This window comes from Heloderma suspectum, chromosome 7 (genome assembly GCF_057233095.1).
Source record: "Heloderma suspectum isolate Gila_16-S chromosome 7, 16-S_ref, whole genome shotgun sequence".
Taxonomy (NCBI): domain Eukaryota; kingdom Metazoa; phylum Chordata; class Lepidosauria; order Squamata; family Helodermatidae; genus Heloderma; species Heloderma suspectum.
Window position 1 is genome coordinate 29137358 of NC_139464.1, and position 25591 is coordinate 29162948.

The 25591-nt window shown below is 43.4% G+C and overlaps 1 protein-coding gene across 2 annotated transcripts; it reads right to left on the reverse strand.

Annotated features, from left to right (window-relative positions):
• Nucleotides 1-252: 252 nt before the first annotated feature.
• Nucleotides 253-21014, reverse strand: MTPN (myotrophin). 2 transcript variants are annotated; one of them, XM_084809468.1, is made up of 4 exons: nucleotides 20913-21014; nucleotides 12636-12749; nucleotides 11109-11192; nucleotides 253-3158 (listed from the first exon to the last, which is right to left on the reverse strand). In XM_084809468.1, exons 1-4 carry the CDS (start codon nucleotides 20982-20984, stop codon nucleotides 3072-3074), a joined length of 357 nt encoding a protein of 118 aa, XP_084665594.1. In that variant the 5' UTR covers nucleotides 20985-21014; the 3' UTR covers nucleotides 253-3071. The 2 variants fall into 2 exon arrangements, with proteins under 2 accessions (XP_084665594.1, XP_084665595.1); XM_084809469.1 differs by lacking the exon at nucleotides 253-3158 and adding an exon at nucleotides 10072-10319.
• Between the last annotated feature and the right edge of the window lie 4577 nt (nucleotides 21015-25591).

The window sequence follows — 25591 nt, forward strand, 5'->3', positions numbered from 1 at the left end:
ATCAGAGGCAGAAGGGTGATCAGATGCCACCTTTAGAAGCCAAAGTCATTTCAGTTTTTAGCTGCAACATTCACATTATTTAAGGATTACACTTAACAGCCTTAGGATTGCAATACAAGTTGACTAGCTTTTTTTTCTACACAGGATTTTAATTACACTAAAAAGTGCTAGATGTAGAGGATTATAGCAGACCAGGGTGATAGCTGAGGGAGAGGTGCGTGGGAAGGCTACAGAGGTAAATAAAGCTTCAGATTTCTCTATAACACCATTCAAGTTTATTCCATTCATTCTTGCAACACAAACACAGTATCAGTTAGCAATCTGATGTCTATGAACCATGATAATGATAAAACCAAACTGTGTCAAAATAGTTACATTGTGGAAAAGGTCAAATATCAAAATGCACAAAGCACTACTTTTCTTCCATCACTGGGTAGAAAGATATGATTGTTTTTCCATTTATAAAATATAAGACTGTTCAGTTTGAGATTTTGCATGCAACACTGCAACTGCTTGACTAGGACATTCCACTCTTACCAGCTTCTTCTATCGGTCATTTAACCCATTTAGTACTGCATTAAAGAACAAAACCTAAGTTATGAAAGCAATGTCTATACAAAGGGGAGCGTAACTCTTTAAGACTGCAAGTCATTATTTTAAATTGAAATCTCAAAGGATGGTTATTGGTGATGAACTGTATTTCTAGATTGTAAATTCTGACTACTTCTGAAGTGTCCTACGTGGAAAAAGTAATTTCAAGGCGTCTCACCATATAAGAATTAGTATGAGACACTGGTATCTCTCATTTTTTCTTCACATAAGGAAAGAAGGATAGGAATAGAACATGATCTTAGTACAAACATCCACATTTAGTTTGATTTTTTTGAGTTTTTAATTTCTAGGTCAGAAATCAGATGCTTGACCTTTTACTTAGTGGTAATTGCAGAAAAACTTGATTGATTTAAAGAGGAAGTTAAATATATTTTAGCTATTTTAGCCAAATGGCTAGAAGATACTTTTATAGCTACTCATCAGAATCCATCTTTAATTTCTCAAGTTAAGATATGCAAAGAAAAGGAGTGAGATGGCTACATGGTTTTGAAAAAAAAAAAAAGCAGGTAGGCAGAGCCCCAGATGTGAGCACTGAACTGCTAGAAAGATCAAACTGATCCAATACTAATGTAAGGAATATTGAAGAGAAACAGACACAGGCTTGTGTGGTAGTGAGCTATGAAATAGCCATTCTATGAATTAGAATGTCTCTTTTTAGTAAATCAGAATGACATCCTCTCACTTCACTTCAGGATAATTTCAAGTGGACCATGGCCACTGTGTCAAATGTTTGATTTTAAATTTAATCTGTACATTCCATTTACTGGATTAGTATCTTCATAATAGCACTTTTTGTGTAGCGCAGAAAGCTGAACATGAGTGTGACTGCACAGACTGTGGATGCTAAGCCTGCTATTTCTACATAGCATTCCTGCTATAAAAATCATCACACAGTTCTACTTTTAAGATTGCTTTGAGAGAATCAAGATTTGTTATTCCCATAGTTGCTGAACAGCTTATTTTAATATTATGGGTAGTATCAGTGGTAATAAGGGAAAAATAAAGTAATGTAAGATGTAATACTAGCTTGTAATTTAACATTGTCTAAGGAGACTGTGTTCCTAATTCTTCTTTACCAGGTAGGGTGCTATAGCGAATAAATTTCTTATTGTCAAATTTAAATGAAATGCTTTCAAAATTGAAAAGATACATTCAGTACCACGAAATGTATAGATTAGAGTTACCTGGATAATGAATTGAGACACTAAGTTGCACACCTTGATGCAAAGCCAGTAGACATCTCACTGGGACGTTTTAAACTACACAATACAAAACCTATCCACAAACACTATTTGCCTTGGCATCCCTAAATCAACATATTCACATATTCCAAAGCCTTATGCATGAATGTCCCTATAAGGCTATCGTGAATAGTATTTGTGAATTGACCTGTATAAACAAGCATCCTTTATTGGGCAGTAAATGCACCATGTCAGAGTTTCCTTTGGGAACATGACTATTCAATTTGCTGTATTTTTTTTCAGATCCAATGCCATAATATTGAATCAAATCTCATTTCAAAGATACATACACATACAAGCCCAATGTGATGAGGATGATGAAGCTATGACAAAGCAAACTTCTGCCTAATCAAAAAGAATGAAATTAACTTGAACCGAGAGCCATTTCTTCTTTAGCATTTAAGTTATTTTGAGTCTAAATCATGAAGAGCAAAGAAACCACCCTCTAGCACCAATAGGTCTGGAGCTGTCACTTTGTTCCCAGTATATTTTATGATGTGCTGGGTGAAGAAATTTCAATTGGAAGGCTTTAAGGAGCAAGTCTTTTCCAGAAGTAGCCACTGTGTACAATCTGGCTGGTTCTTGTCTAAATGCCTAGTGTGGTGGAAATAATACATGATTTTGATCATTCTCTCAGCTCTCCTGTTAGAAATGTAGCCCTGTCTTTACTGTGTATTCCTTGTTAAAACAGGCAGTCAAAAATTAGTGTGACCTCTAACTATTAAATACTGGACATGATAAACAGAAGCCTTCAGCATTGCACAACCTACTTAAGGCACAGGGACACAGCTACAAAGAAGCTATCCCACTGCCTGGATTGATAGATGGCAGTATAGCAGCCCTGGGCTGCTACTGCTTTTACATTAGAAAATAACAGAATAGAGATTCCATCTCAAGACTTTCAGCAGAAGAAGGAAAGTTTACAGGCTACATACATTTCAGACGACAGCCTTTTCCTCTTCCCCAGCAGAGGTTCAATTTTGCTAGAAATGGGGAAAGACTGTGCCCTGAACAAAGTCCTAAGGAGACACCAATTATGTAGTTTTCTACTCTTGCCAAACAGGTTCACTTCATGACAGAGGAACCTAAGTAGTCTGATTTATTGTGTTTTTTTCCCTCCCTCTCCAATATTTAGCTGAAGAAGCTGGAAGATACAAAGAGTGATAGACAGGCAGCAGTGTGAGGCCACAGGAGAGACATTAGATCTCAGTCCATCCATCACTGGAGAAGAGCTTTGATTGCCTGATTGTCACTGGCTTCAAAGGCAGTTAGTCCATCTGGCCCTCTCACAGTCTTATCAGCCCCCTGTAAAAAGATAAGAGCTGTCACTTTAGAGAAAGACATAGAAAAACAGGCTGCTTACCTGTAACAGTGGTTCTTTGAACAGTCATATGTTCAAGTCACACATGAGCTGCAGGCTCTTCTGAGCTCTAGACGTTTCCAAACGGCTGCTCTGTGCAGGTGCAGAATCCCATGTGTGACTGCGCATAGGCTATGAAGAATAATTATATGTACCCAGGAAGAGTTTCTCATGAGAGGGAATTGGTACATTTATGGTTACTTATCTAAGTAAGTTAAAGTTATTAAATAATTTACTGTGATATCTTACTTTACAGCCTGTATAATTTCTTTAACTAGAGTCACATTACTTTGATAGGACTGTGTGTTTATATGTAAGCCACCAAAGAGATAATTTCCAAATTATTCACCACTGAGGATACAGGTTTTCAGTAATTCCACAATCCCAATAGCATTAAGTTACACCTTAAGTTATACTGTGGAAGCGAAGTTCCATTCTACTATGTACACATTTCTGGGACGTTATATTCTTTGCTTTTGAAACTCCCCTATTACTATGTTCATTTGCTGTGAGGAGGAAGGTCCTCCGTGTAATCTGGCATACTGCTCTAAAGCTTTTGGGAAGGAAGGGTTTCTGAGATCTTCTAGAAAACATTTGTCATTAGCATACTTCTGATCATTGTTACTGCTTGTGAATTAATGCTTTAAAAATGTGACCATGGCTTTTTGGCCTGTCAAATGCTACCCCAAGTCAAAATAGAATCCTGCTTGCTATACTTAGTAGGAGATGAGGGTTGGCAATAAAGCTTCTGGGAGCAGGGAATGAGATGTGCAACAGGAAGCTGGCGCTTCCTAGAGGAACCCGGGAATGAGCCCAAACCTTCATTTCTGGCACAGGAGAAGTCAGTAGAGCTCCCTTCTGCTAGTTTTGCTGACCATTTTCATTAAGAAGTGTTTTGGTTCATTTCCAGTTGTTTAAGTAAGCACTAGCTTCATTTTGTGCTATTGGTGGATCCTGCTGGTGCACAGACAACATTACATACTGCCCCCTTGGTTGAGACCTGCCAATCCTACTGGTGTTCTTCTAGGCAGAAAAAATTCTTGTAAGATTTACACGATACCTTTCAGAAGAGAAGTTCAGACTCTTTGCAAATGTCCACAATTAAAACAGTCAGGAGTCTTTCAATACTGCTTGCTGTGTTATATGTAGAATAAACCTTCTATAAAAACCTTTTAGTAGTTAACAGAAAGATGAAGCTATGTGCATACAAAGTTTATAAGCTAAAATCAAGAGGGCTGTTCTAATTTTTAGATTTTACCCGATATTGCTGTTTTCCACCCTCAATTCTTAGGATAGGAATGGTTATAAAATCTACCTATATTTATATCCTTACAATGTGGATTTCAAAGGTCTGCTTGACTTGAAGTCTAGTAATGTGCTAGTGGTATGTCTGGGATTTTGAGCAATGGCAGTAGTTCTTTTATGGTAAGAGATTATGGCACATCAGCTGAAGTTGAGCATGTGTTTATCAGTAGTTCCCCCAATGGTTGCTTTACTTCTGGCTGTGTGAAGTAACCACAGAAATGTTCAACTACACAATTAGGAGAGGAGGGGTTTGAAATGTATTTTGGAGATTTCATCTTCACAGTCTGAGCAAACAAACTGGCCTTCACAGTATACGTTCTGACACATGAACATGCAGAATTTGCTTGTTAGACTGGCACTTTAATTATTGCTGTACTGCAATCTGACAACAGCCCAGAAGAAAAGTTGTTTTTGTCCTTCAACTTAGATTGTCAACCTTCCCTTGGTTTATCTGTATTTGTTTTTTAAAGAGGATGTCAAGCAGGTCTGAAGCACCACAAGCATACAAGTGTGTCCTGAACACTTAATGACTCTACTCTGTCAAAATCATGGCTGTAATAGACTACAGCCAATCACTATGATTAGTGTGTCAGCAATGTCTGGGAACACTCAATCATCTGCAATCTCAGCACTTGATGTTTTCCAAATACACCTTATTTTGCGGTGAAATAATAAATCAATTTGAGCTTGCCATTGTTCACACTTTAAAGAACTTGAGGAAAATGGTATGAGAACACAAAAGGAATGGAGGGTGAGAAACATATGGCTTGAGTGCTCACGAACTATTTGCAAAAAGGCACTAATTTGAAATGAACAAACATTCTCTTTGCTATAGATATTACAGGGGTCTTAACGTTTAGCATAATAAGTAAAGACTTGTATTATACTATGAAGCCAGTATAGATATTTTTTTTTCATTTTGAATTAAAATACTGCATCTTGCCCTTTTGGCAGAGGGTTAATGAAAGTTTCCTACTCAATCTAGAAATAGCAACTGTTTTGCTAGGATATAAGGAAATGTACAGAAAGAAAGGAGGAAAACAGGAACTTAATTTAAAACTTCACAAACCTAAGATATTTCACAATTATATGACTCTAAATATTGTTAAAATTGGGGTGGGGAAGAAGGAAGATATAATCATGCATATGCAGTGATGCTATTAAAGCAGACCTATCCAAACAAGCTAAAACAGGGCCAAACTAGACATCTGGCAGTAGAGTTGTGAAAGTGGACAGCAAAGAAAACGTTTACTAAATTTGTTGGGTTTTTGGCCCCATCCCCTTTTGTCTTTGGACCCGCCCACTACTAGAATGCAGCCCCCAAGGGGTCCTCCAAAATGTAATTTGGCCGCCAGGCTGAAAGAGGTTCAGCACCCCTGGCTTACAGTTAAACTGCATGGTGATCCAGGGTCCACTAAGCAGACTTTTTTTTAAGTAATCAACAATTATTTTGTAATCAATATTGTAAATGTATCAACTTATTTGTGAGGTAGCATACTCACACTAACATAACTGAAAGTAATTTATGAATTAAGGTCAGAAGATATTGGTCCTGACAAAAAAAAAAAAGGCTTGAATCCCTCCTCTGGACTTTCTCTTTGCTATTTTTATACTCATCCCATAATGTTCAATACAAAGTTGGTAAGATCTAGAGTGACACCAACTAGCCTCCAAGCCTTTAGAACAAATTCTAAAGGTTACTTAACAATCTTGACACCACATATACTTCGAAGGCCAATGATACAGTTCTTAACCCATTTCTACTGGCTGTACTTTGAGTTTACTTTGAGTTAGCAATAGATTCCTATTTTTGACACACAGTTTTAGTTCACTTACAACACCACAATATTTTGTCACCAAAGCAGAGAAGCGTACTGTGCCACTGCCAAAGGGAAAAAAACTCTTAGAATAAATTGGTTCCAATTTCCATAGTTTGAAAACGTTGAAGACACCACGTGCAGAGTTCCATGAGAAGGACTCTGTACTTCAGAAGACAAGGGTTCTAGAAATCTGTGTTTTAATTATTCATATGGTCTTCAGCAAGACATACGGTCTCTCCAGTAAAAACAAGCCAAGCTATAATAAGACTTAATTAACCTGAAAGGTTTAGCTCAGGGGAGAGCACCCCCTGGCCTGGGGCACTGCAAGCCCTGGCCAAGAAGTGGAATCGCCATGTGATCTCCAGTCTTTATCAGAGGTAACATGGGGATTTCCCTGCTCAGCTGAGACTTGCAGGACCAAGTCCCACAAACTCCAGCTGAGATGCTTCTTATGCCCCAATCAGGATGTGAGTGGGGTGGGAAGGAGGCACTCTACTCGGCTGGGGCTTGCAGGACCCGGTCTTGCAAGCACCAGGTGAATCCCTTCCCACCCTGATCAGGATGCAAGCAGAGCAGGAAGAACTCAGCCAGCTTCTCTGTGCAGGAAAAGGCACAGAAAAAAGTGGGTGGGGCAGGGCATGACGACATCATGGGAGGGGACAGGGCTTTGAAGTGGCACCACACCCTGACATTATCCAGCCAGCCTGCTTGGTCCAAGCTTTTTTTTTTTTTTTTTTTTTTTGGGGGGGGAGAATCCAGCCTCTGCACAAACAAAGGTTGCCTGCCCCTGATTTAGCTACTCAAAAGTTTCTTACATGAAATACTACTTCTATAGAGGAGATGATTAATGTACAGCTGCAGAAAAATATGCTTATGGGTGTCAACCAATTAGATGATCAATTAAATTCCATAACCAATTAAATATGCATACTGTGAGAAGCTCAATATTGGTGCCTTTGGGAGATGAAAGACTTACACACTAACATTCAGTATTAAAAGAAAAGATCATTCAATATTTTTCTTTTTCATTTCCTGTTAACCAGAACCAAAACAGAAAACCTTGCCCTTAATTCTCACCTTTACTTATCAACTATGCCCTCAGCACTTAATCCAAAGCTTGCAGCCCTAGTTTTACCAACTAAAGCTGCAGTTGTTAAAGTGACAGTGAAACTCTAACCACAAATACTTCCTTCCTATAGAAATAACCATTTTGTTCTGGTAGTTACATTTCCTCAGAACAGGCTAAGGTAAGTTTCTATTCAGTTCCGAACTAGTTCACTTGCTTATCCTGGACATAATTACTGATCAAAAAAGGCAAGACATTCTGTACAGATTTTAATAGGTTGGTATACCAAGTGTGCTGGAGACCTATAGCCCAAGCTCAACAGTACAGTCCATCCTTTGCATGTAGAAGGACCCAGGTTGACTAACAAGCATCTTCATTTACTGCACCTTAGGCAGCAGTACTGAGAAATATCTGCCTCAGACCATGAAGATCCACTCACAAAGTACATGAATCTAGCACACCACAATGGTCTGACAGTTTTAGCACAGGACAGCTTCTTGTCCTGTATCCAAAAGATGTGGCTGTTCCAAAATTCAGCACCCCCACCTTCCTAACCACCACTGTAGTCTCTAGGCTATGTGGAAAACTTCTCCCCCAGCCCCCCTAGCCTTCTAACTGCAGGTGCGTTAAACGTTCCATGACATCACAGCAGTTCAGATTATGGCTATCCAAGATGATGCTTAAAACTAAGATTTAGCCTCCGCAAAGTTTTGGAAGCTGTTGAGTACAGGCTGAGTTTTTACTAAGCATTTTTCAATTATCTCCCCTCTCCTTTTGTCTGTTGTGAGAGCCTATGGTTAGGGACTTGCACTTTGCTGTTTTTGTATAGCTTGTACTGCAGGGTAAATTGCAATCTACCCATTACAGGGAAAGGAGGGTAGGCTGCTAGTTGTCCTTCCCTCCATTCAAGTAGTTATCTTGATGCTGCTTTTTAATGCTAGGTCATTTGCTGGGAAGACAATAATCCACAATTTGATTTTGGATGAAAAAACATATCTCGCATGTACCATTGAGGCCCAACTGAGGGGGGAATGTGTCTCATCCACCTTTGTCTGTCTAGTCAATCCATGGCACAGCAGGTGGGGGGGCGGGGCAGGTAGGTAGAGTGGCAGCAGTCTATAAGAATTCTCTCACTAACCAGATGCCCCAATCGGAAGTATGTTAATTTTCAGTACACGCTGCTGTGGTTGGATAGTCATGGCACTATAGGGATTCTGTCTGTGTAGCATCCACCTTGCTGCCAAACAGTCCCCCTTACTGAACTAGCTGGGGCAATATTGGGGTTGCCACTGGATCATCCCAGGCTTCTTCTCCTGGCATTCATGCTGATGTTGCTCAGCCAGGAGTGGCTCAGGATTTCATGTCTGCCATAGCAACCATGGACCTGTGGCAAGGAGTATCTTGCCTCAAGCATGCAGCAGGGTACACTCCTGATCTAGTATTCTGTTCTGGTGAAACAGGTCATCTGAAGATGGAGGAGTTGCATGTGATTCCATTGTCATGGACAGATAATTTCCTGGTTACTTTTGGACTGGCTGCCAATATGGACCCGCGCAGGCACTGACAACTGGTTAGAGTACTTCACTGCAGGGGCCTGCTGGATCCGAATGGGGAATTTTCTGCCTTGCTTGTCATCTGTACTGCTGAAGCCCTAATACAAGGAATATAGAAATAGCCTGGGGCAGCTGACACTGTTGCTCCTAAGTGCCCCCCCCCCCCCGCACCGTTAAATCCTTGCTTTAACAGGGAGCCAAGGGCAATGAAACAAGAGTGATGATCACTAGAGCACCAATAGAGAAAAACGTAGCACAACTCAGGCCAAACACAGGCTAGAGTCTAACTGGAGACCTACTCCATGGTGGTGAAGGCAATGAAGAGAGCTTAATTCTCTGCAACCATCACATCCACAAACAATGCTCTTTCGCCAGGATTCAGGACAATTTGCTTCAGATCTGCCTTGCCTTGGACTCTAATATTGGGGCAAGTCAGGTTGATGTAATTTTGGCAACCGTTTGTCCAGTTGTGTTCGACTCTTTTCAGCTTGCAGATCTTGAGAATGTGGACAAGGCATCTGTAGCAGTGAAGACCACCAACTGTTTACTTGAACCTTGTCCCTCCTGGCTGATTAAAATCAGTCAAGGTAGGCTATTATCATGGTTAAGTGATAATGCCTCTTTGTGGGAGGGAGTAGTTCCCTCTTGCTTAAAGAAGGCAATTGCAAGTGCTTTATTAAAGCCAGAAACCTTCTCTTGATCCAATAGAGATAATAACTCAGTCTCAAATATACCATGTCTGGCCGAGGTCATTGAGGTGGTGGTGTAATCACATATCTGGATGATAACGATTATCTGGAGCCATTTCAATTGGGCTTCTGACTGGGATATGGGACCAAGACTGCTTTTGTCCCCTTGGTAGATGACCTACACCAGAAAATGGATTGGGGGGGGAGTGGAAGCAAGGAGTGTGGCCCTATTAGTTCTCCTGGACCTCTCAGCAGCCTTCACTACCACTGACCATGGTATCCTTCTGGACTGCCTGGAGGGGTTGAGACATTACTGCAGAAGGTGGTGCAGAGGAGCTGTCTGACAACCCGGCTTCTGGCGTCCCACAGGGTTCTACTACATATATGGATGACACAATATGCAAATGACACCTAGCTCTACTTACTGTTGTCATTTAACACCAAGAAATACACTTTATCATATCCTCAACAACCTTTATTATTGAGCCTGAGATCCAAATGGGCTGGAGGAGGGTGAACAAGCCGATATTAAATCCAGACAAGATGGAAGTGCTGTTCATCAGTAGAAAGTCAGTTCGAGGATTGGGATTCAATCTGTTCTGGAAGGGGTTGCATCCCCCCCCCGAAAGATCAGATTCATAGCTTGAGAGTGCTCCTTGATCCTGTGCTGTACCTGGATTTCGAGATGATAGCAGTAAGAAGTGCATTTTCAAAATTAAGTTTAGTGCACCAGCTGCAACCTTTGCTAAATCAGTCTGATTTGGAAAGTTATCCATGCCTTGATCACATTATGTTTAGACTAACCCTTGAAAAGCATCTGGAAGCTTCAATTTGTGCATAATGCAGCAGCTAGGCTGCTAACTGGTGCAGAGTATCAAGATCATATTACTGCAATACTGGACAATCCACACTGGTTACCAATTATTTTCCCAGCTCAATTTGAAGTTTTGATTTTAACCTTTAAGGACCTAATCTAAGGAACCATCTGTCTCATTACGAATTTGCCCTGCGATGAACCTGTCTGTTTAATAAGATCTGCAGAAGAATCCCTTCTATGGACACCATTGATTGTAGAGGCCCTTTTGTCAGGCACACATGAAAGGGCTTCCTCCTGTATTACTCCCAAACTGTGGCATGCTCTCCCTTCTAACTTAAGATTCATCCCCATGCTCAGCTTTTCAGAAATGAGTTAAGATGCAACTTTTTAATTTGGACTCTTAAATTGTTTAATGGTTTTAATGTCATTTTAAAGTGGGTCTACTGCTGATCTTTATGTTATTGTTGTTTTTATTTGATTTGTTGTACACCTTGGTGACTCACATGGAAAAAAGGTAGAAAAGTGCTATAAATACGTGTGTATATTTTATAAATTATGAAAATGAAATTTTTGAAAGCCGTGTGGAATTTGTTATGTTGATGTAAATGTCAAAATCCAACCACAAGGCAAATCTACAATTCTCACCTTTGACAGGAGTAACTTCACACAAGAGACATGGCCTTCATAAACTGCTGAAAGGAGTGGAGTGATATTGTGTTTATCTGGAGCCTATAAGAAAGAAGAAACGAAGCTGAATAAGAAATTCAGAGTTTACAAAATATCTACCTGGTATATATTATTTGTAATAACGCTCAAGTTATTTTTAATATTGACATACGTATAAGAACAGACAGAAATACTTAGGTGTAAGGTAGTGGTTGCAGAAGTTCCTTATATTTGGTGATGCAAAAAAATCATTATTGGCTGATGGTTACCTGCCAAAAAGGACATGATTGCACCAGCACATATTTAAAACCAGCTTTAATATTACCAAATGCAATTAGAGAACCACCTTATTTCTGCAAAAATATGTTCCAAAACCTGTGTTTAGTGAGAATGTGGAAGAAGAGGACTAACACTTGCAGGGGAGAACATGTAGGCAGGAAGTGGGGGTGCTTAACTTCTCCTGTGCTGGTCCTCCTTTGCAACTGTTCTCTGCCCACTCTTCCTTTCTGAAAGGCTTAGTTCCTCTTTCAGAGCCTGGCTTGGGGAAAGTGATTTCAAATGACAGGTGGCAGAGCATTTGCAGGAGAGAATCAATGAAGAGGTAAAGGACAGGCAACCACTGATTATTCATTCCTACAAAGACTGCCTCCTTGCCCTATGTTTGAGGCAAATGGAGGATTGGGAACTTTGTGTCTCCATTGTAACATGTAGCTCCATCCTAAGGAGAGTGAAATATAACATGTTGAGAACTTATTTCTAGTTCCTAAAACTGTAGTGGCAAAAATGAAAAGTACCCAAGCCCTTATTCACTTTCCCCAACTTTTCTCTTATGTTGGGTGCCTACAGGCAAGACCTGCCTTAAAAAAAAACTTATGTAAAGTACTAGTTTTTCCTGAAATGCTCTATAAATAATATTAAGTACCAGAACTGGTTATGAAAAGTTGGGATACAATGCACAAGAGCAAGCTGCCAGATTTTAATGCAAATACTACACAAATATTCTGCAAATAGTACTTTCCAAGATAATGGCAACCATATGTTATATACTAGAATACTAATAAATAAGCATATTTATTCTATCTTAGGTCTGGGAGTGGATTCTATATCCTAATCAAATGGATGTGAAAAAATTAATACACAACTTGTCTGATTAATCATTCAATTGTTTAAGCCACCCAGTTTAACCCAATTAGCTTTTTAACTGTCCATTAATCAAGGCTAGACACAGAACAGCTCCTCAAAGTACTCAATGCAGCATAAGAACCATTGTTGCTTATAGTGTACACACTCATCTCATTATCTCCTGTAATAAATCTATTTTTGTATTACTTCAAACACATACAAAATCTATTTGACCAGTCACAACACTGGAACAGAAGAAGCTAGTGTGTACACTAAGGATAAGCATACCTCTACATCATCACTTTGAATTCTTAAAAACTATCATTTGTCTCTAACCAGAGAGAGAGAACTTCATCCAAGTGTGACTGATTTTTGTCAACATACATTAATGTCGGCTCCCTTTAGTAGAAGAAACTCCAGGATCTCAAGCTGTCCACAATCTGCAGCATAGTGAAGAGGTTTCCTCCCACCTTCCAGTGTCCGATTAACATCTTCACCCTTCAGTATTAAGAAAGGTCAATGATTTTATAACATTCCTTTGTAAAATATGTTTAGTTCTAATAATGATCAATGCGTAGGCATTAGTCATTACTCAAATACACCAGAACAAAGCAACCAACACTTGCATAAAATACTCATGTCAGAAGCTAGAGGAACGTGGAGAAGGCAACCTGCAAAGCAATGCCTCATATCAAAAATCAGGAGTGTCAAATTTAGATCCATGACAAGTTTTTCAAAGTGTTAGTCAGAACATAATTTGTTTTTCCTACTTGTTTTATCTACCCATGCCTCCTTTCATCTTACCAATCTTCCTGCCTGCTATTCAGATCCAGGCACCTAGTTTTCCTATCCATCTGTTCATAGCCTGAAGGTTCATCATTACTAGGACCACTGAAGTTCTTGAAGTTGTTATCAGCCTAGCAATCAGATTTTACATCTGCCACCAGAACAGTTATTCAAGTAGCAGATGTTTTGGAAACTTGGCTTTGCAGCAGTTTACACATTTCTTATGTAATTTGAAGTTACCTTCTTTTCACTAAATCCTTTTCCTGAGCCAAGAAACTTAGCAAGCTTCAAGGTGTAGATACAGAACCGTAAAGTCCTATATTGATTCTCCTCAATGTGCAAACAAGATCTATATGAGTAGCCCAAATGATGCTAACAAAACCCCACAGATATGAAGCAATCAAGGAACTAAGCACATACCCAGTAAAAAAGCCATTTAAAATTAGCTCATTATTGTCTAGTGCAGCCTTCCCCAACCTGACACTCCCCAGATGTTTTGAACTACAACTTCCTACAATTCCCTGATAATTGGTCATGGGGCTGATTGGAGCTGAAGTCCAAAACATCTGGAGGGCACCAGGTTGCAGAAGGCTGGCTTATTGTCAGATAGTCATTAGAATTTGCTGCTAATAATCATTATGCTTTTGTGAGCTCTGCTTCTAGCTTTCATAACTATACACTAACTGCTCAAGGACATGCTTGGCAGTGTAACATTAACAATCGTTAGCTTTAAAGGAACAATATGCTAAAAAATCTGAAAGTGTTTTTATTAAAACAGGTTTATGAAGGTAAGAAGAGCCCTACTAGGTCAGACCAACTGGTCACAGAATCATAGAACAGTAGGGTTGGAAGGGGTCATCAGGTCCAACCCCGTGCTCAATGAAAGAATCTAAGTCAAAGCATTCCCGACAGACGCTGTCCAGCCTCATCTTGAATGCCTCCAATGTGGGAGAGCCCACTACCCCCCTAGGTCACTGGTTCCATTGTCGTATTGCTCTTACAGTCAGGAAATGTTTCCGGACGTTCAGCCGGAATCTGGATTCCTGTAACCTGAGCCCATTATTCCGTGTCCTGAACTCTGGGATGATCGAGAAGAGATCCTAGCCTTCCTGTCTGTGACAACCTTTCAAGGACTTGAAGAGCACTATCATATCTCCCCTCAGTCTTCTCAAGGCTAAACATGCCCAGTTCTTTCAGTCTCTCCTCATAGGGCTTTGTTTCCAGTCCCCTGATCATCTTCGTTGCCTTCCTCTGAACCCTCTCCAGTTTGTCTGCATCCTTCTTAAAGTGTGGCACCCAGAACTGGACACAGTACTCCAGATGATGCCTAACCAGTGCTGAGTAGGGGGGAACTAGCATTTCACAGGATTTGGAGGCAATGCTTCTATTAATGCAGCCCAAAAGAGCATTTGCCTTTTTTGCAGCCACATCACGTTGTTGGCTCATATTCAGCTTGTGGTCGACAACAATTCCAAGATCCTTCTTGTTTGTAGTATTGTTGAGCCAAGCATCCCCCATCTTGTAACTGTGCATTTGGTTTCTTTTTCCTAGGTGCAGAACTTGGCATTTGTCCCTATTAAATGTCATGCTGTTGTTTTCTGCCCAGCGCTCCAGTCTATCCAGATCTCTTTGAATCTTGTTTCTATCTTCCAGGGTATTAGCTATCCTGCCCCATTTTGTGTCATCTGAAAATATGATAAGCATTCCCTGCACCTCCTCATCCAAGTCATTAATAACAATGTTGAAGAGCACTGGGCCCAGGACTGAGCCCTGCGGTACCCCACTCGTTACCTCTCCCCAGTTTGAGAAGATACCACTGATGAGCACTTTGAGTCTGATTCTGTAGCCAACTGTGGATCTACCTGATAATTGTTTCATCTAGCCCACTTTTACCTAGTTTGCTAATCAGAATACCATGGGGAACTTTGTCGAAAGCTTTGCTGAAGCTGAGATATGTCCACAGCATAGTCCACAAGGGAGGTTACCTGATCAAAAAATGAGATCAGATTAGTCTGGTCCTGCAACTTGTTTCCCACAGTGGCCAACCAGATGTATCAGTGAAGCCTACAAGAAGGATATGGAGGGCTGTTGCTCCTCAGCAAATTGTACTCAGTAGCAAAATGCTTCTGAACCTGAAGGTTCTATGTGGCCATCAACAGATGTAGTCTGTATAACATTTATCCTAGTTCACCTTAGAAACTACTACTAAACACTCTAAATTGCTGTTTTTTGTTTGTAAAGTGTCAGATACATTTATAACACTATATATAAATCCTAAAGGATTTAAATGCTTAAAACACTTTAAATATTTATCGTGTCCCAAGTTAAATGACCCCTTAAATTCCTGCACTTCGAAGAATCTGTAGGTTCTGAGAACATAGTGATTCACTCTATTATGGTTTTCAGCATGGTTCTTCAATAATATATGACAGACTACCAAACTTACTAAAGTATGAATAGTGACTTTCCTCTTTATTGGATCAGGATTCTAGAACTGGTAAACATACCTTTCATTTATTAGAAGTGAAAGCTTCCAGATAGTGCTGATACTGTTCTTCCTATCCTGAATAAAACTCTTGATAAAGTCTAATCATTTAAATTCCACTATTCCTTTGCCATCTCAAATTGTAAGAGTGAATTAAACATTTATTGTGTTTATTCATTCAATACTCTATGGCATCAGCCCATTAAAACGACACAATGAATAAATTTAGTGATAACTCATTTAATTGTGCAACTCTACGTTTATCATTTAAAATGCTTATTACTTTTCCTTCTGATTAAGCCAAGCCAAGTATCTTTGCTTTTGACTCTGCTTTCTGCATTTCCCCATTGTTTCACTAAAAGATTATTTCTTTGAAAACTGAATTCCACCAAACTGTTACAGAATGCTCATCAGCACTAATGCCTTAATCCCTTGTGGCCACTAAATGCACACCTCTTGGTCTGATGTTACTTATTCCTAACACCAACACCAATATAAAATCCACCTTCATGTATCCTCTCCTCTGCTTCTCACTAATAACATTTAAAAGCTCTTTTCAGGACAACATTACCCCCTCTATTTATACAGGTACTATACAACTGCTAGAAGAAATTCGTGTATCAGAAAATCTAACAGAAATAACTAGATTCATTCTAAGAAAAGCTATAACAAGCCTATCACTTCAGGATGAGGTCAAAATGAAAGTCTGGTTCCTAATGAAAGTCTCAGGATGGTTAATATTCCCACAGAAGCCTTACATTTCTTCAAGGTAAATGTGAACTCTTTTGTTCCGGCAGACCTTTGGGGATAGCTAGTCTGGACCTGTGAGAATATGATGGATGGATACTATGGTAATATTTCTTGTTGTGTTTTAACATTGATATTTTATATAATTTTAATATTATTGATGATTTAATTATATTTTTAACTTTTGTATACTTCTATTTATAGGTTTTAACTGTACAAGTTATAATGTTGTAAAGCCGCCTTCAGTTCCAGCATTGGGAAAAAGGCGGGATATAAATATAATAAGCCATCAGGTAGTGGAATAATTCTCACACACTAAAAAGGTTCTGAGCTGGCTGCAGTTACTTGGGAAAAAGATCTTGCAGATCAAAGCAGGAGGGTCTGAGGCTTTCAGATGGCTAACAGTGTTAGAAAAGGAACTAAGACGGCACAAAGAAGCACACCATCACTAAGTCCATACTATGCTGGTACTTAGAACACAATTACCTTTTTTTAATATCAATGACTGTCATAGAGCCATAGAGTTGGAAGGAATGTAGTAGGCTCTCTAGTTCAACCTCCTGCTCAGTGCAGGACATCCAGAACATCTCCAAAAGATGCCTGTCCAGCCTCTGCTTGAAAACCTCCAGCAAAGGATAGCCCGCCCACCAGGTAATTGTTCCGCTGTTAACTGCTCTCACCATCAAGAAGATTCTCCTAATGTTCAATCAAAATCTGCCCATCTGTAACTTAAGTTAATTAGATCAATCTGCCCTCTGCGGCAACAGAAAACAAGTCTTTACCATGTTCTATGTGACAGGTATTCGAAGAGTTCTATTATGTCCCCTTAGTCTTCTGTCCTCCAGGCTAAACATACCCAGTTTCTTCAACCTCTCTCATAGGAGTTGTTTTTTTCATACTACTGACCATCTTTTTGTTCTCCTCTGAACCCATTCTAATTGGTCTACAGCCTTTCTTAACGTGTGGTGCCAAGAATGGACACAGAGCTGTAAATAAGGTTTGTCAATTAATTTATGGAACATAGTGAGCTGACTGGCTTATCTAACCACATGGGTTTAAAATCAAGTTGGAGAATGGTGAAAAGTAAACAGCTATACATATCAGTCAAACCCAGCATCAACAGATATACACCTTCAGTAGTCAAAAGAATTATATAGTAAATCAGGTGTTGATTATTCCTTCATACAAATATGGGAGATCACCAATATATTGTTCTCTTGTCATATGTCATATTCAGAATCAGGCAAAGGCCCTTGCCATATTATCAGCTTCATGCTAAGGAAAGCAGCTTTTTTTTAAGGTGAGCTCAGGGAGAAGGATAGAAAAGTAGGTGAGTGCATCTTGAACGTTATGCTTAGATGTTATTTCAAGGCAGAAGGGACTTCACAGTTGGCTGTGTATATTGAAAAATGCCACCCTTGCAGAAATCTCTGGAACGCAGCATTGTAAGCAAGTGAAGAGGCGCTCCCCCTTCCCTGCGAATGAACAATGTTTAGGATACATAGGTACCTCCATCCTGCAAGACCTTTGTGAAGCATGACTTTTGGTCCACATATACCACTTCTATAGCATATAACATAGCAGTGCTAATCAGACAAAAGTGTACCTAACTCAGCAGCTGGCACTGAAGCTGGCAGATGTGATAGCAGCATGTGTTTTTGCATACAAAAGTTCCCTGCCCATGTAGTGAAGAGGCTGGTTTTAAAATGTGAACAGGGTACCCAGGTGAGGAGTGAGCAATCCTCCTGGCTGCTGTTTACCTTTGTGGCCTCTGTCTCCAAGTCACTTTTCTCTTCAGAGCTCCAATACCAGAAGTACCCTTAGCTGGCCAAAAGTGCCTGAGAGGCTCCAGGGAGGGTTCAGTGTCCCTCACCCACACACTACTTTTGCCATTTAAGATCAGACCTCCCCTAGTTCTTCCTACATAATTGGGGCAGTTCCAAATTTAACCACACAGAACTGGTTGTTTGGTCTTAACTTCAATACAACTCCATTGCCCACCTTCCGCTTCCAGGAGCCAATAGTTTTAAGCCATCAGAATATCCTTAGCTTTAAGATTAATGTTCTGAATACCCTCTCAATAAATAAAGACTTCTTGAGGTTTTAAAGTGTAAAGCACTTTAAAACTCATTTCAGTCATGTTTATGGGAACAACATTACACTTCTATTAGAAGGAAGCCTCCAAACGCAAAGGCTTCCGAATATCCAATGTCCTGTTGGGCTGCTGCCAGCAGGGCCGGAGGAGTGATAGAGGTGATTTTTGCCTCAGCTGTCCTTTATTCTTTTTGCTCTAGACAGGCCTCTGAGCTTGTCTAGAGGGGATGCACTGCCAGGTGTGTGGCTGGGGCTAGAGAGGCCATAGGAATTCTTGTATCCTGGTCTCTCCTCTCCCCTCCCACCAGAACGCCTCCTTTCTGACTTCTACAAAAGTATTTTTTTATTTAAAATATTTCTTGGCCATATCTTGAAACATTTTAGGCAGCAGCCATCCCCTGGGAGCATACAACAATAAAACACATAATGAAAACCTATTAAAAATGAGAAAACCCAATCAAAACAGCAATCAAAATAGCAACAAAAGCAACATAAAGAGTAAAACAGTACGTTTTCAGGGCCTTTTTAAAAGCCTGGAATGATGGGGTCTGGCGGATCCCCTGATGGCAACTTATTCCAGAGGTGCAGGGCCACCATGGAAAGGGCCTCTCTCATGTGGACACCCACCTAGCCGCTGTCACAGGTGGGCACATGAGAAAGGCCTGTCTTGCTGATCTTAAACTGCAGGCAGGCTGATAATTTCAAGTAGGAACCACAGTTCTTTCCATGGCAGCTATAAGGGGGCAGGAGGAGGGATCGGATTTTGGAGTCCCTCTCCCAAAGTCATAGCAGTGTCTACAGCTTTAGGAGGAGGAATCTGAAAAATCCTGTGGCCCCTGGGACACTCTCCAGAGTCAACAGGAGTGTGCCCTTAATAGTTATATTATATAGGGATTTAACAATGCTATTCCACAGATACACAGAAGCGAAGAAATTGCAACTTATCTAAGAGCAGGCTACCCAGACTCTTGAAGCCAGGCCCTTCAGTTGAAGATCAACACTAGTGCAGTGCTTTATCTATCTGTGTAAGCTCTTTTTGATCTCCACTATACTATTAGTCATTGCTACTTCCGGTGGCAGCTATTAATCTGACCACCACAAAAACAAAAGCAAGCAATGGAGTCTCTTTGCAGATCAAGTTTTGACTTTGCCCTTGTACTGAATACCACACGGTCTCTCTCCCTTTCCCCTCCCCCTTTAATTAAATTTGTGTTGGAGGATGGAGGCAGAAAAGGAGAGAAAACAAAATAGCCAAAAGTGCTTATCCACACTGTGGACTCTTCTCCAGTTCTTGTTAAGATGGATTAATTAGGCCTTACTACCATCTAACTAGCCATATTATGTGAACCTGGCTGGATAAAGAGCAGTAAAAGGGTCTTAATCCTTTCCATTGCATTCTTCCATTGCTATCACCTTTACCTCAGTACAAACCTACCAGAATGTTGGACATTGGAATGGCTGATTTTACCTTTGCTCTCTTATGGATGCAGTAGGAATTCTGTCCCATATTGGTAGCTGACAATGACTTCCACACATGTTGGCACCCATGGATTGCTTTTGTCAACCAGCATGGTGGTGGGTTGAAACCTCTTCAATCCCATGTAACTATTTGGATAGACCACCTTAGTACTTCCTAGCTAAATCTAGATCTGTGGACTCTCCAGAGGGAGTTTAACCCCTAAAATATCTGTTATTGGTATCCTGGTTACTGCTGAAATGTTATTTCCTTCTTGGCAATTGGATGTTGAGATTTTTTGTTAATGGAGATAGAAACATCAATGATGATAATAATAATAACAAAACAACAACAACACAGAATCAGTGGAGACACCATAGATTAATTACAAATGAAAACAAGGTGTAGACTTATATATGCAGCTTACATCCACCCAATAAACTTTGGGGGGAGGGGTGATGCTCCCCTCCATGCCATTTGGGAGAATATATATCAAAAACAAGGGTGAAGGCTTTCCATGCCACGAGCCAATTTGGGAGCTGGAAGGGGGGAGAAAGGGGGAGAAGGATACCTAATCCAATGTAAAACATACGGTCACGGCAGCCCTCTCCAAAACCAGGCCCAAGCAAAAAAAGTGGGAGGGGGGACGGACGAGGCCTCTACCTAGAGGAGCAGTCAAAGCTTTTCTTTATCGTTCCTCACGTTATCAGTCAAATGAGTCGCCACATCACTACGGTAGCCTCCTTCCACGGCCAGTCCCTCCCCAGGCCTTCATTTGAAGCAGGGCCACACGCACCCCTCGGCGTGATTTCTGGTGCCAAGACTCAGCCCTGGAACGGGCGACGTAACACAAGGGCTCCCCAGAGCATGTGTCGACTGCGCCAGGCGAAGGCCTCCCACCCTCGAAGCGGCGTAGGGCAGGCCGGGGGCACGCCCCTCAGAAAGGCGCGCGCCCCGGCACCTCTCCTTTTGCGACTCCATAGGGAAAACCGCTCCCAGGAGCAAGAGGAAGGCGGCGGGGGAAGCTCCCCGTCGCCTCGGGCCCCGGAAGAGACGCCGAGGCGCCCTCGCCGCCAGCCTCCCCGCGCCTTACCTTGGCCACGTAGTCTTTCACCTCGTCCAGGTCTCCGTTCTTGAGGGCCCACATGAACTCCTTGTCGGACATAGCGGCTGCCGCCCTGACAGGGGACGCGGCGAGAGGGGCCGGCAGCGCTCACGCGAGGAGGGGCGGCTGCGGGGAAGCGGGGGGCGGGGCGGGGCTGCACCGGAAAGAGGGGCGGCGGCGGTTAGGCTGCTGCCTCTCGCGGCGGGAAAGGGCGGCGGTTGCGACGGTTACCGCTCCAACGGCCTGCGGCTCCGTCAGCGCGCGCCCGGACCAGGACGAGGCCGGGGAAAGGGAAGCCTACCGCCAACGTTGAATACTGTATCTATGTGTACGGATATAGATATATATATAGAGAAGAAGCGTTTCGTATCTTGGCACACAGCACTTCCGCTGGCTTGGTCGGCCCACGCCAAAGAAGAAAAGCCCGGGTGAGTGCGCATGCGCCGCAGGGACGGCGAGCGCTCCACACCCACGTGTCCCTCCCCTTTTCGTCCCGATACGGCGGCGCTGGCCTCAGGCCTCCGGAGCATGCGCAGGGAGGAGCGTCTGAGTCGCTCATGGAAACGAGAGCGAGCCGGCGGAGAAGAGTACAGCGCATGCGCGTATTAGCCGAGTAGGTGATTCACGCTTCCATCAGGCCGAGAGAAGCTGTTGCTTAGCTAATTGTGGGCACGCATGCGCAGATGCCTTGTCCCCCCCCCCCGCGGTGGATGATGAGAACGGGGAGCTGTGGTGACTTCCAATTCCATAGCTTTAGACAGTGGAGGCTGGTGGCTCCGATTTCGATGGGGCTATAGATCCATTCTGGGGGTCAGCCAGAACGCTAAAGGGGCTATTCAAGGTGCTTGAACCCTATCCCCAAAATAGATTCAGCACCTTGGATGGCTCCTTTCGAGTTCTGGCTGGTTCTAACTGAAACCCAGAATGGATCCACAGCCCCACCGAGATCGGAGCCACCAGCCTCCTCTGGTTTTCCATTGTGTTTGGCTGACCTGCAGGGCAATCCTATCCACGTTTACTCTGAAGTAAGCCCCCAACGATTTCAGTGGGAGTTATTTCCCCAAGTAAGCGTGCAAGGATCGCATCCTGTTCACAGCGTAATCCTATGCGTGTCCACTCAGAAGACCCATTGACTTCCATGGGGTTTACTCCCTGATTTGCCGTCATAGGGTTGCAACTTTAGACTGCAATCCTCTGCACACTTACCTGGGAGTAAGCCCCAGTTGAACTCATCGGGCCTTATTTTTGAGCAGACACGCGTACGTTTGCTCTGTGAAAATGTAGTCCTATACAAATCTACTTGGAATTAAGTCTAATTGATTTTAGTGAGGTTTCTCTTTGCTAAGTGTGCATAGGACTGCAGCCTTAATTGTATGGAAATGCAAAGACTTGGGGGGTGTCTCCACCAGCGATTTACTCAGAGCTGGCTGTGTGTTGAGGTCATTAGGGATACATGACGTTGTGGCCATCCAGCAGCCACCTTGGAGCTTATCAGGGAAAAGACGGATTTCCTGAGACTGCCTGAAGTCCGATTTTTTTCCCTTAAGTCGGGTTCTATGCAGTACAGCTGTTGTGCGCCCCAACTCCTGCATTTACCCCGGGTATGTACCCCTGCCCAAATGGTGTGCCTTGACCCAGGTCAAGGGGTGTTTCCTGTCCCCTGTGTTTTCTAGCACAAACCAATTAGTGTCTACTCAGAAGTAACTCCCATTGTGCTCGATGAGGCTTGCGCACATCAGAATTTACAGATCCCTGAAGCCTGTAAAGAGCTTTACCGAACCTGCGATTTTCTGTGGCTTGGTTTATTACCTTCGGAAGTAACTAATTCACACCTTCGTTATAGAGATTCTGCAGTTAGAAAGGGAGCTGGTTTCCCATCACTGTGTTCCCCCCTCTTTCCCAGCCCAAGTATATGCGTGTCTACTCAGAAGTAATTCCCATTGCGCTCAATGAGGCTCACTCCTGAAATGCAGGTGCATCTGGAGTTTCAGGGGAAAGGAGAAAGAGGGGGAGAGGGAGGAAGCCTCTCTTATTGGTTGAGCAGCCACTGTCAGGGTGGAAACTGAGCTGATAGAACCCCAGAGCAGTTCTGATTCTGAGGAGGATCAGCAATCCGTGGGAGAGGAGCCAGTTCATCCCTCACAGGCACAGCAGCTGGCAGAGATTCCTCCTGCCAGCATTCCTGAGATAGATAGTGACCCAGGCAGTGAGAGTGCGGGAGTGGGGCTTGTTAGATGCTCGACGCAGACACAGGGAGCGATGAGCGATGGAGGGCGCAGAAAGGAGGCGTAGCGCCCGTTTGGCGCGTAAGCAACGGCCACGTCCCGTGGACCCAAGGGAAAGAGGGAGGGTCTCTCCCTAGCCCATAAGTTCAGGGTCTTCCCGTGATTCTCCTTCAAACGGGGACCAACTGCCTACCCGGAGCATAGGTTACTCTGCTGTTCATTGCTTAGTCGCTGGTGATAGCATCTGAAGGAGTCATTAAGTTGTAAAAGGATTGGAGTCTACTGAAGGAGGCCACTAGGGCGCTCCTGACAGCTTGGCCCCATTCCTCTTTTTTTTCTCTCTCTTCTCTACTTCCGAATGGAGGGTGCCAGGGACCCAGCGGTGCAAGCTCTGGCACAAGAGAACCAGATTCTCCGTGATCAAGTGGCTCAACTGATGACTGCCGTACAGAATCTACAAGCAGCGGTTCAACCCCCACCACTTCCGATTCCCCTCCGCCTCAAGTGCCCAGTGGCTTTGCCAGAGGAGTTTTCTGGGGAGAAAGGACTTTTTCAGATTTTCCGGGCCCAATCGGAGCTGTACATGCGCCTTCGACATAAGGATTTCCTGACGGAACAGATTCGTGTGGGCTTCATCATTAACCTACTTTCAGGCATGGCAGCTAAATGGGCTTCGGGACTTCTTCTCGCTCATGACCCCCTGCTCGGGGACTATCAAGGTTTCATGACAGCGATGGCCAGATTTTTCGGTGACCCCCTGCACACACAGACGGCTTCTCGGAGATTCGCCACCTCCAGCAGGGCAAGGACTCAGTTTCCAGCTATGTGACAACTTTTCGCTTATTGATGCAGGATTTACAGTGGAATGATGCCGCGTTGGTGGCTCAGTTTTTGAACAGTTTGAATGATGAGATCTTGGACGAGTTGGCGCGCATGCCTAGCCTGCCTACTTTGAAGGACCTCATCCAGACCTGCCTCCAGATAGATAGTCGGCTGGAGGGGCGCCGGCAGACCCGGCGGGGTGCCGGGGGCCGAGATTTCCCTCCTCCCATTCCCCCCGTTTCCTGCCCCCTCCCCCACCCCCCGCCCCTGCAGTGGGGGCGGAGGAGACCCCAATGCAGATGGGAGCTACCTGAGCCCCGCTGCCGCCGGAGGAACTAGAGCAGCGGCGCGCTGAGCGCCGATGCGTTTGGTGTGGAAAGCTGGGACATTTCGCCAAAACCTGCCGCGCTAGACCCGCAGCTCCTCTGCCTCCCCCTCCTCTCCTTCCTCCTCCTCCTCACCCCCATGCCTGACTAGGCTGCCCCTCCAAGCCTGTTGGGGGTCTCCAGTGTGGGGGTCAGTTCCACACCCGGTGGGTGCCTTCCGCAACCCCCCCACACTCCCATCTGCTATTGCATGTTCACCTCCGCTCCTCCCAGTGGGGTGGGGTGGAGGCCCTGGCTTTAGTGGACTCGGGGGCTGTGACCAGTTTCATGGATGAAACCTTCGCTCACTTCCACAAGATTCCTACCCTGCCTCTTCCTGTCCCCTTGGCAGTGGAGACCATTGATGGGCGTTCTCTTTCTTCGGTCGCGGTGGCCCGAATTACAGCTTCGCTCACTCTGCGTGCCAAGTCCCATGTTGAGCAGATTCAGTTTCACTTGTCCAAGGTTCCCCAATACCAATCGTGCTGGGTGTTTCCTGGCTCTCTAAGCGTAATCCTCAGATTTCTTGGGAGCTTCAGCAAGTGGAGTTTGCTTCTCCCTACTGCCGGGAGCATTGCCTCCCAATCGAGGCGCCAGTCCTAGTCTAGGCTTTAACACTTTCCTCCCCCTCCTCATCTGCTTCTGGCAGTTCTTCAGCTACCGTGATCCTCCCAGGGAAGTATGCGGCTTTTCAGGATGTTTTTGACAAGAAGGAGGCCGACCAGCTCCCCCCCCCCACCGTCCATTTGACTGTGCCATTAAACTCATTCCAGGGGCGACCATCCCTGCTGGCCGACTGTATTCGATGTCGGAGCCGGAACTTAGAGCTCTGCGGGAGTTTTTGGACACAAACCTCAGACGAGGCTTCATTCGCCCTTCCTCCTCCCCCGCCTGCGCTCCTACCATCTTTGTGACCAAGAAATCTGGAGAACTCCACCCGGTGCACGACTAAAGAGCCCTCAATTTGGTCTTGATCCCTGACAAGTACCCCCTCCCCCTGATCCCTGAGATGCTGGAGTGCCTGGGGCGAGCCAAGATTTTCACAAAGTTGGACCTGCGTGGCGCCTACAATCTGATTTGCATTCAGGAGGGGGATGAGTGGAAGACCTGTTTCAGCACCCGGTACGGCGCATATGAATAACTAGCAAAGCCGTTTGGGCTCGCCTGTGCCCTCCCCCCACGTTTTCGCGTTTTATGAATGCCATCTTCTGGGACTATTTGAACTCTTTCCTCGTTGTGTATCTCAGTTATTTAC

Coding starts and splice junctions, on each gene's coding strand:
- MTPN (XM_084809468.1), bottom strand. CDS start 20,984: ATGTCCGACAAGGAGTTCATGTGGGCCCTCAAGAACGGAGACCTGGAC. Junction 12,750..20,912: donor TGAAAGACTACGTGGCCAAG/GTAAGGCGCGGG, acceptor TTAATACTGAAG/GGTGAAGATGTTAATCGGAC. Junction 3,159..11,108: donor TGAAGTTACTCCTGTCAAAG/GTGAGAATTGTA, acceptor ATCTTTTTACAG/GGGGCTGATAAGACTGTGAG.